The following is a 24983-nucleotide window of genomic DNA, read 5'->3' as shown; positions in this document are numbered from 1 at the left end:
ACTATAGCGTTTTTGTAGCCGAAGTATACCTCAAGCCTGGTACGAGCCTAGCTAGTAGCCATCTTAGTGTTCCGAATACAGTGCTCATCGCATGACGTTCCTAAAGCTAAAGACACTACAACAATACATATACACTATACTTAGAACAACTATTCGCTAAAAGGGCTTTGATTTTTCGGGAAGATTATTTTTAACCAATAAATATCAAGTTTCACTGATGATAGGTCTGGATGTTTTGCGATAGTTAATATTTGAGCCAATTAGAGAATCCTTCCAATTAGAGAAACTTCAAGGGTTTACAGTATTTTGCATACTTAGCCATACTCAGAGCCGCCAAGAGGGGGGGGGCAAGGGGGGCAAATTGCTACAGGGCTTCAAGGTCTTGGTGGCCATATAAAGTAATGAATTCCGATTTAAGAATGGAATTGATCAAGTGTAGCAAAAATATGCCTAAAATTAGTAAAAACTTTGAACGATTGCAAGAAATGACTGCAAGAAATTTTCTGAGATGCATTTTATACTAATTTGAAGGGTGTGGTCGCAAAAATTTTCTGCTCACTTTGCTCACAAGGGCCTCGTCTTACCGTCTGGCCCCAGGGCCTCTGCAACCTCTCGGCGGCCCCCATCTATATTTACCACGCAAGTCTTATAAAATTCTTATAGATTAGAGGAAATTTTATAAATTGAAATTATTGTTATGAGGAGCTCAAAAGAATCTGTAGCTCATTTTTGCAGATTAATCTATAATCGGCTCGTGGAAAGATGCTCACGGAATCACCAAAAATGCGAAATCCAGAAATCTTAGTTTACGTAAACTTAATTTCCTTATACTTTCATGCCATTATTTGCACTCACTTTCTTACCATTAAGAGTGTATATGAATTTTCTATGAAACAAGATTCGATCAAAAAAGTAAAGTTGGTCACTTTTTCCTGAACGCTAAATTGTCTGGGCATAGCACTACTGAGAAACTTTCTCCTTCAAACAAATTTCTTTGCTAATCGTTATGTTAGCTGATCATATTTGACATTTGAGTTTACACTGTGTGGTATTGCCCTTTCAATTCATAATTGGTTTTTTACTTAGCGTGTCAATGTTTAAGGAATGAACCCTTAATGGTTAGAAAGGCCAAAATGCTACATTTAGACACTAAAGAAAGCACCTTTAGTACAACACCTTTTAAGAAAGCATGCTTAAAAGCATAGTGTGACCGCGGCCTAAGCCTTTCCAGGCCATTTGCGAAAACTGTTAGTAATGCGCATGTGCCATTACACTGCGACGCTGATTGGTTAAGACGGTGTTGTTTCAAAACAAAGAACCGGGCTCAGTCTACTAAGGAAGGAAAGATGGATATGAGGAGAGTCTGGCCCGTCTTAGCTGCATTGCTTATTTTTCTATTTGTAAATTCTTATGCAGATAGATTTGAGCCAACCTGGGAGTCACTTGATAAACATCAAGGTCCAGCATGGTTTGATGAAGCCAAAGTCGGGCTATTCGTACACTGGGGAGTTTATTCTGTTCCAGCGTTTGGCACCGATGGGGTTCTTGGAGAATGGTTTTGGTGGGCTTGGCGAGGTAAGCCGGAAGTACTTGTTTCAGCTACTGACATCCAGTTTGTTTAGAAATCAATATTTCATTTGGAAATCCATTTTAAAATTGCAGATGAAAAATGAACATAGTCAGTAAAGCTAATGGACATGGTTGCAGAATACTGCAATACACATAGTCCAAAGGCAAATTATATCCCACTAGAACTGTATGTAGATATTCCAAGTCAAAGTAACAGCAATGACAGCAAGAATGATTATATGATTTTATAGAATTTACTTAATGTGCAAATGATTCTACAGTTGCCTCATGACTGCATTAAGCATGAAGCTCAGGGTAGCAACTTAGAAACATCCAGTTCTATGAACCAAAATAATGTACAGCTCTGCCTATATGGCATCAGTTACGTTATGGGAAGTGATGACAAATACATTATATCAGCTTGCCATCTATCTAGTCCAAGTATACTTCTAGCCATCTTTCATTTTCTAGTGAAAAGCAATTTAAACTTGACCCTCAATATTTCAGATACAAAAATATTTTCAGATACAAGAATGCCATATTTTTCCGCATTATGCAACAACCTATCTGTATTATGGCCATGTCAGTGATAATGACTAAAAATAAAGCCAGTTAGAGGAAATGATAAATTGCCAGTTTGATTCACATTTTGTTTTGGTATTCAGTTATTCGTTAGTTGTTTGATGTGGAAGCCATAGTGTGCCTCTTCATTGATAAAGGGATGTGAGCAGACAAATTGTGTAATTCCTCTACAATTTTTGTCAATTTGATTTCCAGAAGCTTAAATCCAATCCAACAGCATTAACTGACATATTATTTCCATTCCTGCTTTAGGGGAGAAAAGACAAAAGTGGATAGATTTTATGAAAAAAAATTACAGACCAGGATTTCAGTATGAAGATTTTGCACCTCAGTTTAGGGCAGAAATGTTTGATGCTGATAAATGGATTGATATTTTCAATGCATCTGGTGCTAAGTAAGTATTGAACAAAAAGTAGTTATTTTTACCAAGTTTTTGAATGTTTTTTTGATAGAGGATGAAAAGAGAATATGAAAGAGAAAAACTCAGCAAAATAGAAATGGAGCAACAAGTTTGATATGTTTCAATTCTCCTCAGGGGCAGCAACAGCAAAGCTTTGTTTTCAGCTCTAAGAATATTATATTCCACATTTCCTCCCACTTAAAGCCAGGTTTTCATATCGTAATTCATCAGCAATGATCCCTGATGTACAGCATTGCCAATGCTCTGTGACTATCACTGATGGTCTGGGATTGTCCCTGATGCTTAAACAACATCTGAGCACCGAAACAGGAAACTACACCAAGGCAACTACAAATCAAAGTTTGCATTTGACGACTTTGGGGAGATTCTGGGTTTTATGATTCTGGGTTCAGAAAATATTTACAGTTTGCAAAATTGGGCCAGTTTTAAACGCTGGTGTAGGAAATGAGATTACAGGGCAGAGAATGTTCCTTCCAGTAAGTAAAGAAATTTGGAGATCATTTGTGTAAGTAGAAGAAGGAAAAAGTATAAACATGCTCAAATTTTTGTGTGATTTTATGCATACAACATACACCAAAAATAATCCAATGATGTATTTCAGCATTTATAGTAAGCTATGTTTGTTGCAAAGTAATCTTATTTCCCAGTACCCTTTCATAATACGAACTTTTGAAAAAATGTAGTCTCAATTTTTCAAAGTCAAGATACCATTCAACTTGAATTGAAAGCTAGAGACTTTTGTAATTTGCTGTTTTAATTCCCCCAGTCACTCAAAAATGTTTAGCAATGCACAACACTGATACTGTGCTTCTTTTTTTTACAGTTTGAATCACCATATTAACTTGTCATTAATTAAAAAAGTTTGTCATTACTCGCACTTTTGTTAAAATGGCCTCTCTTTTGTAAAGTTGTTACATAACATTCCTGATCTATTGTTCTTTTTGCTATTGTTTATCAGGAAGCATCTGGAAAGTCAAATTATTTTGACTTTTGAAATGATTTAGGATGGATACCAATGGTTCCCAATGGCCCAGTTTTTTATATCTTATTGCAGAGTGCAATAGAATGTCATAGACCATCGGTAAACTGCACAGTGGCTCATTGCAAATGAATTGTGATATATGAAAACCAGGCTTTTTAAAGGCAGACTGTCCCCCTCAATGATTGACTAATATAAACAATTGGTCTTCCTGCCTTAACGGATTACTCTGATCGCTTTGGTTGGCCTAGCTGCAACAGTGGACAACATTCGAAACTGCGAGCAAAAAGCTATTGGAAATGGCAAGGAGATTTAATTACTGGAATTGAAAGATGATTATGGAAGCATTTTCTTTTACTGTTGATATATCTGTCACACAAACCAAATTTTTCTAGCCACAGATTCACTTCAACAGGAATTCAAATGTTCTCGAAGCAAAGTTGGCTCTGATTTGTTTAAATCGTTTAATTATTGATCAAGGTCAACGGTGCATGAATTTCACTCCTGCGAAAATAAAGTTGAGCACTATAGGGGCAGACTGCCTTCGAGTACAAACTGGCTACCCTTTGTACATTGCTAGAAAAGCAGTGATGCCAAGAGAAATATCAAACAAGGATTGGTATTTCCGATGCAGTAAATGTTGTTTTCAAGAATAACTTTAATTGGTATTATTTCTTGACAGAAAGGGTTCATTGTGACTGTGTCTCAATATGATAGTCTAAATATAAGGACTGCTGGGCTTAGATTGATGCATGATGATGGTTGGCCTTTAAGATGTCAGCATCCTCTACTCTACATGTGACCTTTTGCTTTGCACACAATGGCAACACCTGAGAGGGCAAGGGGGGCAACCCCCCAATACTTTAGAGGACAATGGTTCTTTGTTAAAAAACAATGAGAAATGTGACATTATCTTATTAAAACAGTAGGCTTGCCCCTCCCCAATATTTTACCAAGTGTCCGCCCCTGTCTGCACAGGTCATGGACATGAGTCGTTTAGTCATGGGCTCTGTAATATGCTAGGCTTTATTGCCTTCAATAGCACCTACTTTTTTTCCCACCCACCCTCGTCCTGGTTAGCTTCTTATTCTTCCCTTATACTTCTTCTCTTCTTCTTTTTCTTGTGGCTTCCTACACGCTTGCCAGGGTCCCTGATGTGAATCCTCCTCCAACATTCAGCTCTGCCGAGCACTTTCTTCCCAAACTCCTTTCTCCTTCTTAACTTCTTTTATACAATCTTCCCACCTTCTTGTCCACCTTCTTACACTGCCTCAATTTCTAATGCAGAAGTCTTGTCCAAAAAGCGATCAAAGAATAATAAAAGAATAATCACTTCTTCTCTTAAGTAAAAAGTATTACTAAATTGTATTTTAGTTTCAACTTAGAGCGAAATCATGTTCAAATATAAAGCTTTTTACACCGTTTCTAAAAATAATGTTCTTTTATTTGTTTATATTTATATGCAATGTATATTATATTTATATTTATAGTGTACTTAGTGTGCAAATTCTAATGCTGTCTTTTGTTGCTAAGGAACAGAGTTACATGTATATAATCACTGTAAATCATGTTTTTATTAGGTACTTTATCATTACAAGCAAGCATCACGATGGTTTCACAAATTGGAAATCAAATATTTCATGGAATTGGAATTCTGTAGACACTGGACCTCACAGGGATATCATTGGTAACAAGTTGTTTATTTTTCGTTCTATGAATGTGAATGAATCTTTGAATATTTTGTATCTACATAAATAATTTCATAGAGGTACTGTTGTTTGAAATTTGAAATCTAGGAAAAAGAATTATTTTAAAAAGGGTTTATATTTTAAAAAATGAATAATTTTTTTCATGGATTACAATGGGGCTCCTTTGTCTAGCAAGCCCTCCAATTCATACTTAAAGGAAAGTAAAATGTCAAAGATTTACTTGCAAACTATTTCCATTTTCTATTATCATGTGTTTTGGAATCAATTTCAAGCTTCAGAAAGTTTTTACAGGGGAGAAATTTGCAGAGCAATTATGTAAACTCGATTGGCAAATGACTTACAATATTTTTAGTTACAAAACAAGGATGGAGATTTATCCCTTTTTCAAATGGATGTGTCTCTCTTTACGTTTTCAAATAAGTCCTCCTCTCCATTTGATGTCGTATCTTTATGTTTTCTTTAGCAACTCATGTTTCATTTAGTAACAAAGTCTTTGATTTCAAGCCGAGTTGTCTTCAAAAATCAGAAGTAAAACCGATATCAAGTTCTGCTTGTACCACTCTCTGTTTGAATGGTTTCACCCGTTGTTTCTGAAGGACAAAAGCAATGGCTTCCAAACACTGGAATATCCTAAGGTGGGTTTTGCTTGATTTCTTAATTCTGCTCAACTTGATTGCGTTGTGGAAAACTTATAGTGACATTCAATTAACACTTTCAATGTCATAAAATTTTAATTTCTGTCATTTGCTTCAAAACGTATCGCAAACATCCAAGAATATTTGTTAAAAAGCGAGACTTGATTTTTTAGTGATCTTTGGCTAGCTAATACTTTGCATATGGGTATAGAACAATATATAACTAGAAAAAATGGTATTTTCCAAGTTTTATTAGGCAACAGTGGTGAATCAAAGCTCTGAATTTAATGAACAATGTGAGGAGATCTGTAAAAACATATTTAGTTTGATTAACATAATTAACACTTTTCTTTTTTGACGCAGACAATCTTGCTGCCTCAGCTATATGACATGGTCAATACATTTAAGCCACACTATATATGGTCTGATGGAGACTGGGATGCAGGCTCAGACTACTGGCAAAGCAAAGAATTCCTTGCCTGGCTTTATAACGACAGGTTCATATCTGCTCATATGATTAGTTCCAATGGCTACTGCCCTCTTTTAATCATTATGTTTCCGTCCAGTTTTTATTTTTGTATTCCCAGCAGCATCCACTGAGCAAAGCGTTTGAAAGTTGATTGTCTGTTCGCAATGCATGCTGGTGCTGGTTACTGTGCTGTTATTCGCTGCCCCAATTTTTTAAAACTGCTGCTCTCGCGTCCGGAATAAGTGTCTCACCCGTCTATTAACTTTGTGGGAAAAAATCCATGACATCCTTATTCTTGACCAGTTTATTATTTTTTGTATTAAAAACTGAAAGGTATATACAACGAAGGCTTATGGAAGCGCATCAATAACAAACAAAAAAGAAAGAAAATATTGTTAGAAACGAACATTTCTATCAAACTGTTTGCTAAAGATACGTTTAAGAAACCGCTGTCTCCTTCCATTTTAATTAAACGGGGCCGATATCCACTCACCCCTTTTAATAGGATTTGGGAAATTTTCACCCACCATGTTTATTTCAAACCCCATTTCTTTTCCGGACTCGAGAGTACGTCTTTTAAATTCACGTGGTTAGACTCTCTCCCTTCACGTGGTTAGACTCTCTCCCTTCACGTGGTTAGACTCAAACCAAGGTTTAGAATTTCCTGCTTAAAAATGTTGGTTTAGAATATCTTAACCAATCACTATCTTTGATAAGTCAAATTGCAGTGGGCAACCTTAAGCTTTTTCTTGAATCAAAATAAATTAGTCAATGAAAGCGGCAAATTATGTCAGGTAGAGAACTCTCAATTTAATGTTAACCTTTTTATTGCAGCCCGGTGAAAGACGACATTTTAGTGAATGACAGGTGGGGTAAAGACGCCAACTGCAAGCATGGGGATGTAAAGACATGTGGTCGTGATCGCTTTGATCCGGGTATCAGTTTACTATAGCTAATGTTCCTTTTTATGTATAAAATCTATTTAGCTTTGCTTTTACTTAAGATATTTCGCTTGTCTAGGAATTCAGCAAATTTCTGTTGCATTGAAAAAGCTTTTGTATTTGAACAGCTTCCCTATAGACTTTTCTCTACTTCTATTCAACTTTTTGAATTCTTTGGTGTTCCATTATATGCTGTACAACTTCTTTATACAGAAATAAACCCTTTGGTCTAAAATCTACCAAAGATGATTCTCGACAATTTGTTGTGTATGAAAATTTTCGTATCAAAATTAGTGAAACAAAGCGCCAATATAATTGCAATATACTTCTTCATTTGGGTATACAGTTGAAAACAGTCACAGACTATATTATGGCTTGGAAATCTACAGTAGAAACCCGCTTAAAAGAACCGAGGTTTTTTCTGGCAGCCTGAATAGGTTCTTAATTAACAGGCTGCTATTCTAAATTCCAGTCTCAAAGGTTCTTAACAGGGCACTTATATATGTACAGGCCTTGCATACATTAACAATGTTTTCCACCGCAAGAATTCTAATGGACACACTTAAACCAGCTTTTTTATGTTAAATTTCAACCAATCTAATGAATTTGTGTTGTGAGATTGTCCAATTAGAATGCAACATACCAGATTTTCACAAAAAACCCTTTTTTCTTATATATGTATTTATATATATAAGAACCGTTCCAAATTTCAGCCTCCTGGGGGTTCTTAATTGTGGGGTTTTAAAGACTGAATTTCAGCCTCAATGTTCTTATAAAAACAGGTTCTTTTATGCGGGTTTCTACTGTATTTAAAAACACCTCTGGTACAGGCATTTGCAATCGTCGTTTGTTTTGCTTTTTTTAGGTAAACTTCTGTCATTCAAATGGGAAAATGATATGACAATTGATCACTATTCCTGGGGCTTCAGAAGAAATGCACCGCTTAGCGATTACTTGACTGTAAAGAATTTAACAGATTTGCTTGCGGAAACGATCAGGTACATTCATTAAGAAGCATCTGACCTCCCCATATTAAGAACGCTGTTTTCTTGTGATATACACACATACTGTATAATTTTTGTGGTGCACCACTAACACACAATACAATCATCTGGTATTATCAGCGTTTGTTGTACCAAATTACCGGGCATGATTTTCAGCTACTAATTTAATTCAAGCAAGCTAAAACAAAGTTCATTTCCTTTTTACATTAGCCATTCTATATATGTAAAATACTTAAAGACAGCCAATCTTGTTTTGAAGGTGAACATGCCCCAAACCCTGTGTGGATGTGTCCATTGTTATTCGTACTTTGCTACTGGCATTCGCATACATTTTTCATCACTTGCCTTATAGAATGTAAGCGTTTTGGTCTTACATCTTTGCCTCTAGCACCAACCCCGATTTAAAACAGTAATTTTAAACATTGAGAAATGAAAAAAGTATTCTTACATGTTGTACGAACTACTAGCTTTGATGATAGCAACAAATCGAAACCCAGAGCAAGATGTAGGATGCATCAATACTTATAAAGTATCTAGTTTGCTAATACTGATATCAAATTTAATCAAAGTTATTATAGATTTTAAGATCTTCTAACTTTAACCTTGAAAACAAACTATGAGTATTGTGCTTTGCCACGTTCTTCTTGATCATCTAATACAGTATAAACAAAATGGTTGCTGTTCGAATAGCTATTATCAAAAATCGAGGACCAGCAATGAGTTCTTTTTTAGTATGGCAGTTTATTTTTAGGACAAATGTTTAAACAAATCAAGCAACTTAAAATATGTCAGTGGCTGGAAACTTTGTCAAAGCTTCGCAGGAAATCTTGAATTTTTTATTTTGCTGCCAGGAAGAAAAATCTTTTTTTCAAGGCCTGCTCAAAAGTGATCACGCTGCACACAAAAAATGTAAGCTTTTGGTTTTTGTGCTGAAAATCCGCGTTTTCACTTTAGCCCATGAGAAATGTTTAGCGCACGGTTTAAAGGTCACGCTTTTAGAAAATGCATCCATATGCAATACTGTTGAAGAGCGTTCACACAGACTGCATAATTTTCGTTACCGTTTTAAATACCAAAATTTCTTCATTGTCATTAAAAACGTTTTTTTGCACAGTTGCGGTGGCAATCTCGTTATGAATATCGGGCCAACAGCAGACGGAAGAATAACGCCAATATATGAAGAACGACTACGAGGCTTTGGTGCATGGCTGAAAGTAAATGGTGAAGGCGTCTACGCCACGAAGCCTTGGAGAAAACAGAATGACACAGTAACGCCGGGAATATGGTGCGCGCCTTTCTTTGTTTTAACCCTACTTTTGTTGAGACGCCTTGCTAATTAATCAGTCTGTGGCCGTTTTCCCTTGTAGGAAAAAACTACTTTGTTTTTAAATAACGGAATGTTCTTTAGGGTTAGAGGAGAAAACGAAAAAACCTCCGTTCCATTAACCTCCATTAATCTATAGAGTTATCTCCAATTTTCTTGTTGTAAGAACTTATTACTGCTCTACTAAATACATTCCGTACCTTTATACCGGACACCAATATAATACATATATACCGGATGTTTGTTTAGCGGATCCCTTTATTTTATTTGGTCGTTTCACTTTCCTTTTCAACTACGGTAATCCTATTATTGATGCTTCTTGCCTGCTTTTGCATTGTTTCTCCATTGTTTGCTCCATTGTTTCTCCATTGTTTGCTCCTTTCAGGTATGTGACCAAGGATTCCAATGTGTACGCCTTCGTACTGGAATGGCCAGAAAACGATGTCGTATTTCTATCCGACCCAGTGGCGTCTTTTGGAACGAAAGTTACAATGCTTGGTTTAAAGAAGGATTTGTTGTGGATGCACAAGAGTGGACAAGCAGGCATGGAAATCAGTCTCAAAAACATCAGGCCGCAAGAGCTCCCTTGCCATCACACTTGGGTGCTAAAATTGCATACAGTTACATGAATGAAATTGATCGTTTCTGTCATCATATGATTTATAATCATACAAATCATGGATGATTATCTGTGAACGTATCTTAATTTTCAACGATTGAGCTTCAATTAACAACGGTTATCTAGAAATAAGACGCCAATCACATCATCTGATTCTGATCTTGATTTTTGAAGGACTGTAACATGTGGATGCACTGTCTAAAAAGGAATAATCTACTTCTGGACCATAGAGACTTTTTGCCTAATCATGTAATTTTTTTATCGTTTTCATGTAGAAGATCGTGTTTACTTGTCCTGAAATGTAGATTTATCTGCTCATTTTGCTTGAGTCGCGTATACTTTTTCGTCAGTTTTCTGTCAAAAGATGTCAGCCGAAGTCGAGAAATGTCTTTATAAATGAAGTTTAGAAGATCATAATGATACTGTTACGTAACTGCTAGAAAGAAAATAGAAGCAAAAATATAAACAATGAGTTGTCCGTCAATTTTAGACAGACTGTGTTACGTGCAAACAGCTGTGATGTTCTTGCGACGCTCTTGTTGACAAGCAAGCAAGGTCTAATTTTTTTACCGTTTTCCAAGACTCTTTTGCCTGTTTAAACAAACATGGCAAAGTCTCGTATCCAGTCTTCATGGCTATATGCTGTGCATACGCTTTTGGTGAAGTCAAATCACGCAGAGACTTAAGGAGAGGAAAGAGGGCGTTTCCCGAAAGAAGAATAGTTTGATTACATTTTGCAGCACGTGCCTGTTATAGTTTTTTTTCAAATGCTTTGTTAAGGCGATATATAGCTACGGAGGCAAGTCCATTGTGAGTAATTTGTTATTCTACATTGCATTAATTTTGATTTTTTTAAAGATTTTGGTCTTTTTGAGTTTATACTATTACTTTGATTTCGTGTGTTTCTCGGTAACTTAGATAAATTCTTCGATAATGTTTGGGCTAGACTATTGTATACTAACTATACACTGCTTCTTTTCATAACTGCTAATTGGTATTTAATCTTTTGTAGTGAACGACATTCTGAGTATTATTTATTTAGTGTTTATTTACTTGTGATACCAGATGAGGCTCAGGGGTGCGTTGCAATGCTAGCTACGTTTGGTGCCACAGACTGTTCTTCATTACATCCAATTTTCTTACTTCGAAAACATTATCATTTTTTAATGTCTCAGGGGAGTTTTTGAACCATTACCTGGAAATAATCCTTTCCCTCTTAAAAAACTTATCACCTTATCGGTTCTGCTTTATGAATTGTTATTAATATCGAAAGCTGTTACAGGACAACAATATCATAATCCGTTGAGCAGGATTATCTACCTGTTTAGTATCGTTTTGTGGGTTTCTTTGATTCTAAACGAATTTTTATTGTTTACGTGTCTTATAAAGTAGATATCTCCGAGAATATATAAATGAAAAGAAGAACACTTTAAAGGGGATAGAATTCAATAATAAAAATAAAATTGTGTTCTACAATATGAATTAGTACCAATTACAATAAATCTAAAAATTCTTTGAGAAATAAGTCCGTCGTCAATATGTCTGAATCTTTAATTGCTTCCGACATCCTGTTTCCTAGACTTTGAAACTGGTTGCAGTGTAGGCAACGGACTGAAATGCTCAAATGCTGGACAGTTCTTCACTGTCTGTTCTGATGGCGTCAAAAAGAATTTACTCAGCTTTTTTGGACTCTTCTTTGACTTCTTTGGATTACCACTAATATCTCCTCCTATGGGCACCAGGCATGAATTCGATGATTTTCTCAGCAACGACATGGATTTGCTATCGCGTTTGAATGGAAAGCCAGTACGAAGTAAAGATGCAACTGAAAGAGGATCATTTTCATCCCCTCTCGATACCAAACTTGTTTGCGCGGATTGATTTGATATTGATTCTCTAAAATCGGTTGCTTTCTTCTCTTTTTCAGCTTCCTCGCCTACACTTGAATTATCGTCGTGAGGATAATGAGGATAGGAGTGGATCACACTTTCATTTTCAGACTCTCGTTCTTCGTCATCTGTGCATGCGTCAGGTATTTCCGCGCAACCCATGTCAGCTGTATATTGGTTCAGAGTGAATGCAGTGTCGGCAGGATCATGCAGTGCCCTCGTTGTCTCCCTTTATAAAGGATAAGAGATGTTCAAAGATTTATTTGAATTTTTTTCTCCCAAGGTGAGTACGTATTTCCGGAACGACTTTTGATATATCAAACATAGTGAAGACAATGAAACTTTAAAGTACATGCAATTTTGCCTTATATATGTCAACAGTATGAGGTTTTTGTGAGGCATAATAAAAGTTATTTCTCGATTACGCATTCAGTTTATACAAAGTCTATGCTATTTTCTTTGATTTAAAATTGTTTTGGCACAGCTACACCCAAAACCCTACCTTTGTTCATTTCCTTGCTCTTGAAAGTATTCTAAAGTGACTCTCATAGATTCTAGTTGTGATTCAAGTTTGCTGACATCTGCCCACAAGACTTGGTTTTCGTTTTTCAATCGATCATTGGACTCCTTTAGAACTTGTACCTCCTTCTCTCCCAACTGGTTGCCTGTATTGGCCTGTTCATTTCCTTGCTCTTGAAGGTATTCTAAGGTGACTCTCATAGATTCTAGTTGTGATTCAAGTTTGCTGACATCTGCCCACAAGACTTGGTTTTCGTTTTTCAATCGATCATTGGACTCCTTTAGAACTTGTACCTCCTTCTCTCCCATTTGGTTACCTGTACTGGCCTGTTCATTTGCTTGCTCTCGAAAGTATTCTAAGGTAACTCTCATAGATTCTAGTTGTGATTCAAGTTTGCTGACATCTGCCCACAAGATTTGGTTTTCGTTTTTCAATCGATCATTGGACTCCTTTAGAACTTGTACCTCCTTCTCTCCAAATTGGTTACCTGTACTGGCCTGTTCATTTGCTTGCTCTTGAAAGTATTCTAAAGTGACTCTCATAGATTCTAGTTGTGATTCAAGTTTGCTGACATCTGCCCACAAGACTTGGTTTTCGTTTTTCAATCGATCATTGGACTCCTTTAGAACTTGTACCTCCTTCTCTCCCAATTGGTTACCTGTACTGGCCTGTTCATTTGCTTGCTCTCGAAAGTATTCTAAGGTAACTCTCATAGATTCTAGTTGTGATTCAAAATTGCTGACATCTGCCCACAAGACTTGGTTTTCGTTTTTCAATCGATCATTGGACTCCTTTAGAACTTGTACCTCCTTCTCTCCCAATTGGTTACCTGTACTGGCCTGTTCATTTGCTTGCTCTTGAAAGTATTCTAAAGTGACTCTCATAGATTCTAGTTGTGATTCAAGTTTGCTGACATCTGCCCACAAGACTTGGTTTTCGTTTTTCAATCGATCATTGGACTCCTTTAGAACTTGTACCTCCTTCTCTCCCAATTGGTTACCTGTACTGGCCTGTTCATTTGCTTGCTCTTGAAAGTATTCTAAAGTGACTCTCATAGATTCTAGTTGTGATTCAAGCTTGCTGACATCTGCCCACAAGACTTGGTTTTCGTTTTTCAATCTATCATTGAACTCCTTTAGAACTTGTACCTCCTTCTCTCCCAATTGGTTACCTGTACTGGCCTGTTCATTTCCTTGCTCTTGAAAGTATTCTAAGGTAACTCTCATAGATTCTAGTTGTGATTCAAGTTTGCTGACATCTGCCCACAAGACTTGGTTTTCGTTTTTCAATCGATCATTGGACTCCTTTAGAACTTGTACCTCCTTCTCTCCCAATTGGTTGCCTGTATTGGCCTGTTCATTTCCTTGCTCTTGAAGGTATTCTAAGGTAACTCTCATAGATTCTAGTTGTGATTCAAGTTTGCTGACATCTGCCCACAAGACTTGGTTTTCGTTTTTCAATCGATCATTGGACTCCTTTAGAACTTGTACCTCCTTCTCTCCCAATTGGTTGCCTGTATTGGCCTGTTCATTTCCTTGCTCTTGAAGGTATTCTAAGGTGACTCTCATAGATTCTAGTTGTGATTCAAGCTTGCTGACATCTGCCCACAAGACTTGGTTTTCGTTTTTCAATCGATCATTGGACTCCTTTAGAACTTGTACCTCCTTCTCTCCCAATTGGTTGCCTGTACTGGCCTGTTCATTTCCTTGCTCTTGAAAGTATTCTAAGGTAACTCTCATAGATTCTAGTTGTGATTCAAGTTTGCTGACATCTGCCCACAAGACTTGGTTTTCGTTTTTCAATCGTTCATTTGACTCTTTTAGAATTTGTACCTCCTTCTCTTCAACTATTCTGCTTTCAAAATTGCTCTCCAATGCTTTCGGCTGTGAATGATCAACCTGTTCAGAGTAACCTTTTAGGGCATTCGTCTGTGCCGACCGTAAAGCTTGCTCCTTTAAATCTATTTCCAGTTGCCTTTCCTTTACATTCTCTTCTTGTGATTTCAATTCCTTGTATTCTGTTTCGATTTTGCTCAATTCGGTTTCTCGTAAATGAAGTACTTGTTGATTTATCTCCAATTCAAGAAGTCTTTCTTTCATAGACTCTTTACTAGATTGTAGCTTTGAGTAATTCTCTTGAAGGGAACGTAACTGTTGTTCTTTCACTTCCAGTAAATTTGCAAGAACTTCCGCCTCATATTCCTGGTCATCTGGGTGTGAAGCAGTCTTTTTGTCTATCTGCACTTTTGATTCTTCCATTTGCAGAGCCACTTCCAGTTCCAATACCTGCCCTTGCAATGAGTCTTGACTTGATTTCAGCTCGCTGTTCTCGTTTTTCAAAAGCTCGATTTCTTTCTCAGAAGTTTCTAATGCTTGCTCCCTTATCTCTATTTCAAGTTGCCTTTCCTTTACATTCTCTTCTTGTGATTTCAATTCCTTGTATTCTGTTTCGATTTTGCTCAATTCGGTTTCTCGTAAATGAAGGACTTGTTGATTTATCTCCAATTCAAGAAGTCTTTCTTTCATAGACTCTTTACTAGATTGTAGCTTTGAGTAATTCTCTTGGAGTGAACGTAACTGTTGTTCTTTTACTTCCAGTAGATTTGCAAGAACTTCCGCCTCATATTCCTGGTCATCTGGGTGTGAAGCAGTCTTTTTGTCTATCTGCACTTTTGATTCTTCCATTTGCAGAGCCACTTCCAGTTCCAATACCTGCCCTTGCAATGAGTCTTGACTTGATTTCAGCTCGCTGTTCTCTTTTCTCAAAGCTTCTACTTCATTTTGAGAAGACAATATATCCTGTCTTTTTTTACAAAAATTTTCTTCTGCTGTTTCTAGTTCCAATAGTCTTGCTTCCATTGACTCGTTGCTTCTTTGCAGCTTTGCATTGTGCTCTCGTAGAATGTGTAGCTCTTCTTCTCTTGCTTCGAGCAAATTATCATATGCTTCCACTGTACAGTTTTCTTTCTCTATCATTTCATTTATACGCTTCTCGGCATTTACAGTCGGCAGAATCTGCTCCGGTTCGTCCCATTCAGAATTCGATGTTTCATCCTCATTTCTTTGTTCTTCGTAACTCCCTTGTGGTACTTTGTCATTCCTTTCTTTAGAATGCCCTGCTGCTTCGTGCTCCCGATTCTCTTTTCTCAATTTCTCCAAATCCTGTGAAATTTCTTCCAACCTCCTTTTGTACTCATTCCTCTCTTTTTCTGCCTCTTCAACCTTGATCACAGCAGTATTTGCCTCATTCTTAGCTGCCTCGGTCTCTTCCTTTGCCACTCGTACCAAACTTCTTGCAACTTGAGCTGCGCGACTCGAAACTCTTGCCTCGTGCATCGCTGCATCAACCTGATTGTTTGCACTCTCAAGCTCGATTCCTGCATTTATTGCCTCTTGTCTTGCTCGGACGAATTCTTGAGTTGTTTCGGCCAAACATTCCTCAAAATCTCTGAGTAGTGGCTCTAGGTTTGTTTGACTTGTATCGTCAAAGGTTTGCTGAATTTTGTTTGTTGCCTGTGAACATCTCTTAAGATCTGCGTTTTCGGCCTCAAGAATAAATATCTTTTCTTGTAGATGTTTAATTGTCTCTTCTGTGAAGTTAATGTTTTTTCTATGAATCATAGCTTCAATTTTTTCACTACGAGCATTTTTCTTTGGCTTAAGATTTTTTGACGCAATTTCTTGTTGAGAAATGTCTTCTTTTCCTTTGTCCTCTCCCTTGAGACATGTTATCATCGGTTCTTTTATCTCATTCGTTTTTTCGCTGTCATCCTTTTCACGACGTTGCAAATTTTGAGGCGTAAAAAGTTCAATGTTAATATCACTATCGTCATCCTCTGAAACTAGGTATCTCTGACGTATATCCTTGCTTGATATTCCTGTTCCACCAGCATCAAAGTTTCCGTTACTATATTCTTTTACCAAAAGGACATCACAATGTTTATCTTCCCTGCTATCCTCTCTATCACTGGCGGAAAAAAATTTTTCTTCTCCAGTATCTATTACCAAAATCTCATCCACTGCATTCTTCCCATCAATCCTCTCAGGAGCATTTGCGAATTCTGACAACGTTTTTGTATCGCGATCTATTGGCTTTCTTGGCCTAAGGGGTGCAAAAGTTACTGTTTCCCTTTTCAATACCTCATCATCAGAATCATCATCACAGCAAAATCGCTCTACCACGTCAACAAATAATGGGGAAGAACCATTGCTTTCGGAGCAAGTAATCTTTTCCGCTGCATCATTCCCGTTAACTGTCGATGTCGCCAATGCATTTTCATCGACACTCTTAGGCAAATTGACACCATTTTGATCTGTTTTTTCTTTCTTCTTTTTATTAGGTTTCATCCCAATAAACTTGATTGAAAATCCACGTTTACTTTTTTGGAATCTTTTGCCTGAGCTTTTTCTCTTTATCTTTCCTAATTCCTTTGCTTTATCGTCATATTTTTCTTTTGTTTCTCCACTGTGCTTATCCTTTGCCTTGAGAATTTTCACCCGCTCTTTTTCCAGTTTATCTGCTTGTTTTTGCTGAAGTTTTGCTTCCTTTTTTTCCAATTTTGCTTTTTCTTTCTCTAGTTTTTCTTGCCTCTTCTTCAAAAGTTTCTCTGCCTTGTGCTGTTTTTTGTCTACTTTTGCCTGCAGTTTCTCAGCTTTCTTCTTTCCTCCTTCCTTGACCAGGTTTCCTTCTTCTTGAAGTTTTATCTTCAAGTTTTCCACAGTCCGTTGCTGCTTTTTCATTTTTTCTTGTGCTTTTATTTCTTTCTTTTTAAGCTGGTTTTCTTTCTTTTCTGACTTTAGTCTCCGTTTTTCAAGCTTAGCTTGCTGCTTTTTTACTTTTGTTCCATCTTTTGCAATCTTCTTTTCCTTTGTTCGAAGTTTTTCGTTCTTTTCGGCAGCGTTTTTTGCAATGCTGTTATTCTCCTTCCTCGTTCGATTCAAGGACCCTTTTGCAGTCATGCTTGTAGCCTCCCACTCATCTGCTGTAACATCCGTGGAGCTCTTTTCAGATTTATTCTTTTCTTTTTTACTGTTCTTTTTTGTCTTCTTTTCTTTTTCTTGCCTATCCTTCTTGCTTTTCTTTGATCCAAATCCTACCCATCTTAGTTTGAAGCCTTTAATGGTCCGTCTTTTCTTTCCACACTTCTTAGCGTTCTTTGTAGATTTGCTGCTATCGGAATCGTGGTAGTTAACATAGGGATCGTGGTAGTTGTCTACAGCTAACAAGTCACTGTTGTCCGCAAACGTCACTACCTTCTTCGTATTTCCATCAGCAGATCTACCTTCTGTATAGTTTTCAGCGTGAACATCATAATTACAATCGTAATTTTCTTCTGAAAAAGAGAATTCTGAGCTTTTCTGTAAATGATGATTACGTCGACGATCACCATCACCACCACCTTCAAAACTGGCTTCGCTATCTGTGAAACGCACTTCTTTCTCATCAAATCCATTTCCTGTTTCAGCTTTTCTCTCCTTGCATTCTTCATATCGGATTTCAGATACCAGATGCTCTGTATCTGCCCTTAAATTTTTACTGTTTCCATCTTTAAAGCTTCCTTTCTGCCTAATTTTATCCTTCCTATACCTTTCAGGAAGAGACGGTTGGAGATTTACCGTCTCAGTGCTTAATGAATTGGGATGGTCTTCTTTGTTTTCGAGTTTCTCCTTTTTTCTTCCTTTTAATCGCAAAGCTATCTTTCGTTTCAAACCAGCCATTCTTGCTCCTTTATTGATATCCCTACTCACATTGCCGTTGCCTCCAAGACCTTCGTTCTTGCCCTTTTTTTCATCTTCACGTTTCAGTCTTTTAACCATCTTTTTTGCATCCTTGTTGATGCCCACTCTTTTGTATTTCTCATTTTCCCAAAAAAGCTGTTTCTTGATCTTTACTAGATTAGTCTGGCTATCATTTTCTCCCACGCAACGTGTCACTAAGAATGGAGTTTTATCATCACTTCCTATGATGTCAGCCTTACGCATTTGCGCGTCATTTTTTATATGAGATTTCCGTTGCCTTGGCGAGTTTTTTTCTCGCTTAGGAGAAAACTCTCCCAGACTTATTTCATCGTCATCTTTATCCAAAATATCGAAACTGAACTGCATTTGGTTATTTCGGTTGTTTGAACTTGTCATTTCGGCGGTATGGCCGGCCTTGGCCCTGTGATCTTTAGTATCTATTTAAAAGGAATAAAATAACTTACTTAGATACAATTATTTATTGTGTATAGAAAAGTTTATTCATGTTGTTGAATATCATTTATCGACTACACGCTAATACAGATAATAGATAGGAGGGAGGCGGCTTAAAACTGTGAATATGAATATCTTTGCAAGCTGAGTTCATATTATTAAAGAAAGCAGGCTTTTTAACATACCTCCATCAAAAGGACGATCCATTTCTATTCGGTTTCCTTTTGCCATCGCTATCTGTTTTTCTTTTCCATTTTCTTTTTGCCTGAAGAACCTCCTTGACAAAGCCTGGTGTAGTTCTCCATCTACTCCCTCTTTTGTTTTAGCTGCTTCAAGATCCAAAGTTTGACTCTCTGACAAATCTCGATTCCCTTTTATGCCTTCTTTTCCTTGGTTCCTTCCATCGACTTTTCTCCTAGACTTTTTAGCACGCTGAATGAAATCAATGTCAGAGTCGACATTTCTATCTTTCAAAATGTTATTATCAGAATCAAGACGATCTTTGATTGCGACAATTTGACCTGATCCATTCACCATTGATCGTTTATCTGCGTCTACATGACCTTCATTAATGCACCTCATACCTTTTGGTGAAGAGGATCTTCTCCCAGACTTACTCTCTGTATCTTCCTGTTGTCTTTGTTTGTTTCTCATTCTTTTTAGCTTTTTTCTTCTTCCTTGTGCTAGGGCCTCTTCCGTGATCATAATATTGCAGCCCTCGCCTTCGTCGCCCTCTTTAGCCATCCATTCATTCAAACCTTTATCTTTTCTAATGCTGAATTTGACTGTAGACTCTTCTCTGCACCGCCTAGTCATTTCTTGATTTGAAATGTTGTCATTCTTGTGCTCTTTACTGATTTCTAGAAGCTTTTTCAGCCTTTCGATGCGATGTTTTGAATGTTTTTCCTTCTTACGATAAATTTCTATGGCATTTGACATATGCTGCATTTTTTCTACAAAATTTTTGTTTTCATTTAGCAGTTCTTCAAATGCAGCCGCAAAGTCTTTCATTTTTTTCAAATCTTCTTTATTCACCTGGGTTTCCGCTTCTTTCTTCTGGAAATCCTGTCGATTCTGGTATGTTGTCATTTTATCCATCAGTGTCTGCATTTCTCCTCTATTCATTTTTACTGTTTCGTGAACTAGGTTCTCAAAAATATAAATTTCCCTTGCAAACTGGATCGTTTGCATATTTTTAAAAACTGGTTCACTAGATGAGTACGCGCTTGCTTCCGATTCAAATGTCCCTTGTTCCAGCTCTGCTTTCTGCGCCAAACTTGATTCTGTTTTCTCTGTCTGTGTACTGGTATCTGCTATCATGTGACTTTTCTGCTTTTGTGCAAATTCATCAACCATAACTTTCTTTCTAAGCTCTACATTTTCTTTCATTAACTGTATCTGTCTCCCGAGAATCTCATCCATAATTTTGCTCCCATCGGCATTAATTTCTTCAAGCTTGGGTATCTTCATATTCAACAGTTTGTTTTCTGAAATAAGTCGTTCCAGTTCTCTCCCCTGCATAGTACGATAATTAGAGCTTATTTCACCTTTCATGAGAATGTCATCTTCTTCGCTCACTTTTTCGGTCTTTGTTACACTTTCATTTCTTATGGTTATTCTCATTGCGTGTGGTATTTCAGCAATCTCTTGCTGCATCTCTTTTAAATTAGCCTCTTTCTGTGCTAAATTCCTTCTCATTTCAGCATTTTCCTCTACTGTCTCACCGATGCTTCGCTGCAAATGTAAATTTTCGATTTCAGTTGCCTTCAATTTTTTCCTTATCTTATTTTGCTTCCCCTTGGCTTGTTCTAGCTTGTTTGTTGCCAACTTCAATTTCGTTTCTGCAACAAGAGCTTTACTCTCATATTCTGCTTTCATCCCTTCCATATCAGAAAGCAAAGCTTTGATTATGCTCTTGTCGTCGGCTTCAGCACCTTGCGTAGCTATTTCATCCTGATGGGTCAATGATGAAGCCTGTTCTATCTCTTCCTTTTCTGGTAACTTTTCCTGTATTGTTCTCTTTCTTTTCTGCATCTCGCATTTAACTTCTGATTCCTTTTTCGTCTCTTCAGTGACAGAGTTGCCACCATTAGCAGTATATGTAACAGTGGTATCTTTGCATTCACAAATTTTTTCATGTCCTGGTGTAGTCAAATTAACTTCAACAACCTCCAATCTCGCTTTTCCTAATTTTGCAATCCTCTTTTTCTGGTCCTCTTTCTTAGCAAACTCTCTATCTTGCTTGTTTTTATGGATGTTCTTATGTAGAGCTACAATCTTTCCTTCCAGCCTCTTTTTATCCAATTGCCAACTGCATTCGTTTTCATCTACGATTTTCCAGACTTTGTTTAGCTCATTTTCTAAATGTTTTGCTTCTTCCCTTCTTTGTGCAAGATCACAGTTCAGCCTTGCAATCGTTTCGCTGCTTTCTGCAACGGCTTGCTGATAAGATTTTATTTCATCTACTCTTCTACGTGCCTTGTAGTCTCCCTCTAATGCGAAGGGCTCTTGCGATTGCTCCTTTCCAAGCTGCTCAGTATCAATTTGCAGTTTTCCAATCGCACTTGGTCTCTCGTAATTGCCCTCTGCTACTGCTCTACTCGCTTTGTAGCTCTGTATTTCCTCTCTTATAAGCTGCTCAATATCAACCTTCGTCATTTGGTCATCCCTCCTACAGTCAACACTTCTTAAGGGGTAAAAGAAGCTGCGAACCCCCTCGAAAGTGTTGTCCTGCATAACTCTACGTGCCTGTCCATCATAGATTCTATCTCTGTCTGTGTATTTTTCTTGCCTTCTGTTAACTGGCTGCCTCTGATTTTGCATCTCCAGATGCCCTTGCAAATCCAGTTCGGGCCACGGCATTTTCACGACACTAAATCTTCCTTTGCGATTTCCACAAGGAGCTCGGGAACCCAAACAGTCCTTCCTAGGGTTAGAAAATGTTGAAAATGTATAAATATTGCTACGACGTATATCGGATTTACTCCTTTCTGTCATTATACTGATCGATCTTTTGTAAAGTCATTTAAAACTGTTTAGTATGTAGAACAAGACGGCTCTAAGGTACTATGCCAAGTTTTTTGCCTAATGTAATCACTGGAATTTTATTAATCATATTTATCGCACTTTCCTTACGGTTCTTCGTTTATTGCAAAAAAGTTGACACAAAATCACCTACCTCCTTTCGATAATTTATAAAAACCAGCCAATAAATCTTCAAAAGTTTTCTCTGTACTAATATAATAAAGAATAAATTCTCCCGTAAATAAAGAATCGACCGTACTCTCAAAGAACACGATTAAAAGTGAGAAAATGTTGCGACGCCAACATTATATGACGCCTAATTAACCATCCTCGTTTTGTTACGTCAGATTAGCCTCGTCTTCATTTTCTTAAGTTATTTAACTGCGCCAAATCAATCGCGACTGCCTTCACAGCAAAACAGCATTGATTTAAGGAGTTATCCACAAAAATTTAGAAACGACACTGCTCCGACAAGAGAAGCATGGAAACTGCCTGAAAGATAAGAAAACGACAATGAATTCGGAAGTTGCAATGACAGAATTTATTGAAGGATGTAACGGGAGGATATAGCGGAAGAATGTTATGGGGGAATGTAATTGGAAAATGGTACAATATACTAGGAGAATGTGAGAAACAGACAGATGAAAAATTTCAATGAAAATTTGGGAAACCGACCCCTAAAGTTTAGGATAAAGGCTTATGATGAAAAACAACGATAGATCATACTGACAGACAGATACCAAAGGTTGATAAAAATAATTGCAAGAAAAAGAAGAATGATAATAATTACAGATTCATTTATAAAGATATACTTAGTTTCAAATCAAACGAATAACATCACACAGTAAAGTTTTTTCAATAAATGGAGATGGAGAGTAAACACCTGTTCAAATTTATGAAGCAATCTTTGAAAATTTTTGAAGGCATGAGCTCCATTAGTCAGATCTGATGGCAGAACAATCGCGCAAAATATGATACCAGCATGAAAACTTCTCAACTTATGTAGTTTGAGGTGTGAAATAAAACTCGAAAGAGAACCAAGCCGAAAAATACCTCTAAAAGAACTTGGTACCAGTCCTCAAAGTGAAAATGTCACTTGGGAGCGCTTCGCGAAAGTGTCTGCAAAATTTTGTAATCATAAACAACCTGTAGTGTGAAATATCATGCAAACGAAATGACTTGGTCCAGATCTTCAGAATGAAAAAGTAATATTTTCTACTTCCTACAGGCCTACCAGCTACCCTCTACATCTGGAGCGTTTGGGGCTAAATGTGACTTTTAAGGGGAAAATATAATACATTCCTTGTGGAATAGTTAAAATTTGGATTGCTGTTACAGAAATTCAAACATGTTTTTATACAGGAACAACAAACTAGAATCACTGCCAAAAAAGCTTTGAACACAAACGTCAATTTACATAGTCAAGCACACTTATAGACCTGGCACACTAGAGCCTAGCACGCTGTAGCCCCCAACCCCATTTAATGCAATAAGTTTTTAAGTTTTACCATTTTCATTTTAGAAGATACATTTCAAATTGCAGCCAATCCCCAACTGGAAACATCTTTAACAGCAAAGTTTCAAAATGGTCGGCCTTGTCAACATCAAGTGATTTTGTTCAAATGATACTGATACTCAAGTACTGAAAGAAGATATGAATAAAATAGCCGGGAAAAAATATCAGCCGTTTACCAACACCTCCCATAGCGTGAACTCGTCAGGTCTGCGTTTGCCTGAATGAATCTGGATTTGATTTACCTGATTTCAACTGTCCGCCGTTTTGCGTTGTTCCTGCCTTTTGTAGATTGACACAATTTCAATGTTGTTGTTTTGTAAAGCACGCCTGTGCCAGATTCAAGGGGGAGGGCGGGGGCAGTGGCAACCTCTTCCGAGTTGAAGTAGGTCTGGCGCCCTTTTTTAGAAATTTTGTGCTCCCTCCATCTCCATGAGATGAACGAGAATCAGGTTAAAATGAGGCCCAACGTGAAAAGGCATAGGAGGTATGAAGGTTTCCAAGGGGAAAATTGGAAAGGATTTCTTGAGGCAAATAAACCGAATTGATTTCGTCAAAGCTTCTGCATCGGACAAGGTTACGACGGTACTTGGTATAAGGATGCACGAAAATCGAAATTTTTTTTCTCAATAAATAACGACGTTTCGAGCATAGCCCGTTATCAAGTAATACACTAGAATACGGGCTTACGTAGTTATATACTTGATAACGGGCTATGCTCAAAACGCCGTTATTTATTGAAAGAAAAATTTTCCTGGTAGAATTCACTTACATTCGTTATTATAGCATTATATTGTACCGCACGCAATCTGGTATATTTATGCACATTAAAGTATGATATTAAAACAAAACTTTTTAGATAAAAGTTTTTAATCTAATTAGAGATGTTGCCTGCTAATTTATTCTGAATTTTGCACAACTAAGCAAAAATTGCCTTTGCCCATTGCAAAGCCACTTAATCTATCTCGATGCTTATGTTTTTAAGTTAAACCGTGCTCGATTTCTCGCAATTATAGTTTTTCAATCTTCAAGTCAAACCAAATAAAACTATGGAGCATAATCATGATAAAATGTTTGTTCACTGTGCCTAGGACCCTTGGTTCTAAATCGATGTTGTCAATGCTCCGGACTCACTTTCCAGCTGTCCCTTGAATTTTATAGTTCAAATATTTTTGCTGCCAGTCGATACTGCGGCTTTCACCTTACCTTTTTCAATAGTGGCGCTCTTCTGAGTTTTGGGTTCTCCCGTATGGAGAGAGCATCTAAGTCCGCCTCAGGTGCGGAGTTTCCTAACAGCAGCTCGACCAACAACGATGGAGCTGCAAATAGAAAGCTTCACTTCTACAAGTTTACAGAAACATGCTTCTCAGCGCTACGTCAAGGAAGGTAGAAGATTAGTGTTCAGCCAGCAAATTTGCCGAATAGGAAATAAACTTATATCAGAGACCTTCAGTCATGTTCAGACTATATATCATTTTTTTGATAGAAGTGCTTTGGAATTATTTTCATAGAACAAGAATAGAGGACCTTCTGTCAGTAGTTAGGGTCGCAATGTGGATCCGTGCACAGCCCATGACAGAAGCTCTAAAAACTG

General features: G+C 37.3%; 3 protein-coding genes across 3 annotated transcripts; 1 reads left to right on the top strand and 2 right to left on the bottom strand.

Annotated features, from left to right (window-relative positions):
• The first annotated feature begins 1312 nt into the window (after nucleotides 1-1312).
• LOC135692308 (alpha-L-fucosidase) lies at nucleotides 1313-10580 on the top strand. The gene is made up of 9 exons (XM_065210417.2): nucleotides 1313-1575; nucleotides 2404-2545; nucleotides 5132-5238; nucleotides 5765-5895; nucleotides 6259-6392; nucleotides 7199-7299; nucleotides 8171-8303; nucleotides 9424-9594; nucleotides 10019-10580. Exons 1-9 carry the CDS (start codon nucleotides 1347-1349, stop codon nucleotides 10260-10262), a joined length of 1392 nt encoding a protein of 463 aa, XP_065066489.1. The 5' UTR covers nucleotides 1313-1346; the 3' UTR covers nucleotides 10263-10580.
• Nucleotides 10581-10998: 418 nt separating this feature from the next.
• On the bottom strand, nucleotides 10999-18804 carry LOC135692066 (uncharacterized). The gene is made up of 2 exons (XM_065210089.2): nucleotides 12644-18804; nucleotides 10999-12370 (listed from the first exon to the last, which is right to left on the bottom strand). Exons 1-2 carry the CDS (start codon nucleotides 18793-18795, stop codon nucleotides 11803-11805), a joined length of 6720 nt encoding a protein of 2239 aa, XP_065066161.2. The 5' UTR covers nucleotides 18796-18804; the 3' UTR covers nucleotides 10999-11802.
• A 198-nt stretch (nucleotides 18805-19002) lies between these two features.
• On the bottom strand, nucleotides 19003-24941 carry LOC135692069 (uncharacterized). Its single transcript, XM_089112046.1, has one exon. The coding sequence runs from the start codon at nucleotides 21847-21849 to the stop codon at nucleotides 19003-19005; it is 2847 nt and encodes a 948-aa protein (XP_088968172.1). The 5' UTR covers nucleotides 21850-24941.
• Between the last annotated feature and the right edge of the window lie 42 nt (nucleotides 24942-24983).

Source organism: Rhopilema esculentum, chromosome 13 (genome assembly GCF_057945365.1).
Source record: "Rhopilema esculentum isolate cy_ngs chromosome 13, ASM5794536v1, whole genome shotgun sequence".
Taxonomy (NCBI): Eukaryota; Metazoa; Cnidaria; class Scyphozoa; order Rhizostomeae; family Rhizostomatidae; genus Rhopilema; species Rhopilema esculentum.
The sequence above is the reverse complement of the archived record's forward strand: the minus strand, read 5'-3'. Positions and strand labels throughout refer to the sequence as shown.

Excerpts from the sequence above, each read along its gene's own strand:
- LOC135692066 (XM_065210089.2), bottom strand. The coding sequence starts at position 18,795 with ATGACAAGTTCAAACAACCGAAATAACCAAATGCAGTTCAGTTTCGAT. Across the intron at positions 12,371-12,643 it reads GAGCAAGGAAATGAACAAAG|GGAGACAACGAGGGCACTGC; the intron begins GTAGGGTTTTGG and ends TCCTTTATAAAG.
- LOC135692308 (XM_065210417.2), top strand. The coding sequence starts at position 1,347 with ATGGATATGAGGAGAGTCTGGCCCGTCTTAGCTGCATTGCTTATTTTT. Across the intron at positions 1,576-2,403 it reads GTTTTGGTGGGCTTGGCGAG|GGGAGAAAAGACAAAAGTGG; the intron begins GTAAGCCGGAAG and ends TTCCTGCTTTAG. Across the intron at positions 5,896-6,258 it reads AAACACTGGAATATCCTAAG|ACAATCTTGCTGCCTCAGCT; the intron begins GTGGGTTTTGCT and ends TTTTTGACGCAG.
- LOC135692069 (XM_089112046.1), bottom strand. The coding sequence starts at position 21,849 with ATGACAGAAAGGAGTAAATCCGATATACGTCGTAGCAATATTTATACA.